The following is a 1,430-nucleotide window of genomic DNA, read 5'->3' as shown; positions in this document are numbered from 1 at the left end:
ACAAAGAATGGCTGCTATCAAGAAATCACACAATAACAAATGTTGGCGGGGTTGTGGGGAGAAAGGAACCCTCCTCCATTGTTGGTGGGAGTGCAGACTAGTGCAACCACTATGGAAATCAATATGGAGATACCTCAAAGAGCTTGGACTGGAGGTTCCATTTGACCCAGCCATCCCTCTGCTGGGTATCCTTCCAAGAGAACTAAAAGAATCACATCACAGAGAAGTATGTGCACCCATGTTTATAGCGGCACAGTTTGTAATAGCTAAATCTTGGAAACAACCTATTTGCCCATCGGTTGGAAACTGGATAAAGATGTTTGTTTTCTTTTTTGAGACACAGTCTCACTATGTAACCCAGGGTGGCCTCAAACTCATGGCAATCCTCCTGCCTCAGCCTCCCAAGTGCTGGGACTACAGGTATGTGCCACCATGTATGGCTTCACATTAAGTTTAATGAGCATTGAAATACAACGTACAAGTAGTGGTGTATGCCTGTCATCCCAGTACTCTGGGAGGCTGAGTCAGGAGGATCCTGAGTGAAACTGTATCTCAAAATAATAAAAATAGATATAGAAAGGGCTGAGGAGGTATCTCGATGTGAGGGCCCTGGATTCAATCCCTAATGCCAAAAAAAAAGTTCAGGTGAGCAGGGATGAAGTTCACAGTAGAGATACAAATTAAAGCCATGGTTTTAGAGATACTCTAAGCTACTACGGAGAAGGAACCACAGGGGGCTACAGCAGGAAACCACACGTACCCCCAGCCTATCAGGGATGAGCTACGAAGGAGGCCTGGAAAGAATAGGACAGGAAGAAACGCAGGTGTGCTTGGCAGGCACCCTGGGAGCCGGAGAAACACATTTCAAAGGGAGTGTTTCAATTATATGTTGCTGCGATGTTGAAAATGGTGAGGGCAGAAAAGTTTATTTTGGAGCTCAGAACGCAAAGTGAAAACAATCAGCTGAGTTATGTGATTTTCTTCAGGTGCATGAAGCAATGCTAAGGTTCCTGGTGGTGTTGAAACACAATTGGAATACTCTTCGGGGCTTCTCTCAGAAGCTGTGTTCGATCAGATCAAGTTCTGTTTGTTACTTCTGGCGCCGCAGGCCTGCTAACCGGATTTGCGAATTTCCTCGCGACCCCAAAAGTTGCAATGCGCTCCTCCAGTCGCTAGGGGCCGCCGTGACGCTCCTCGCGGCCGGAAGGGAGAGCGGCACTTCCGCCGTGCGTCCGCAGCGCTACGCGCCCTTTACGTCGGGAGCCCTTGGAGCAGGCGCTTCCGGCCATTCATACGCCCGGCCGCTGTTCCTGCTCGCTGTATTTGGTGCCCTTTCGGGTCGAGTGGGTGACGGCGCCGCTAGGATGAAGCTCGTGAGGTGCGGAGGTGACCTACCGGGCCGGGGGCCGGGAGCCGGGGTAGGAAGGTCT

At 50.2% G+C, this 1,430-nt stretch overlaps 1 protein-coding gene across 1 annotated transcript in view; it reads left to right on the top strand.

The window, feature by feature from the left end:
• Nucleotides 1–1,236: 1,236 nt before the first annotated feature.
• Snrpd1 (small nuclear ribonucleoprotein D1 polypeptide) overlaps nt 1,237–1,430 on the top strand; it is an 11,518-nt gene continuing 11,324 nt past the window's right edge. Inside the window, exon 1 of the mRNA XM_010638705.3 lies at nt 1,237–1,378. Within this exon, the coding sequence (XP_010637007.1) occupies nt 1,365–1,378 (14 nt within the window). The 5' untranslated portion in view covers nt 1,237–1,364. The remainder of the gene's footprint in view (nt 1,379–1,430) is intronic.

This window comes from Fukomys damarensis, unplaced genomic scaffold, assembly GCF_012274545.1.
Source record: "Fukomys damarensis isolate Sample0158 unplaced genomic scaffold, DMR_v1.0_HiC HiC_scaffold_30, whole genome shotgun sequence".
Taxonomy (NCBI): Eukaryota; Metazoa; Chordata; class Mammalia; order Rodentia; family Bathyergidae; genus Fukomys; species Fukomys damarensis.
The sequence above is the reverse complement of the archived record's forward strand: the minus strand, read 5'-3'. Positions and strand labels throughout refer to the sequence as shown.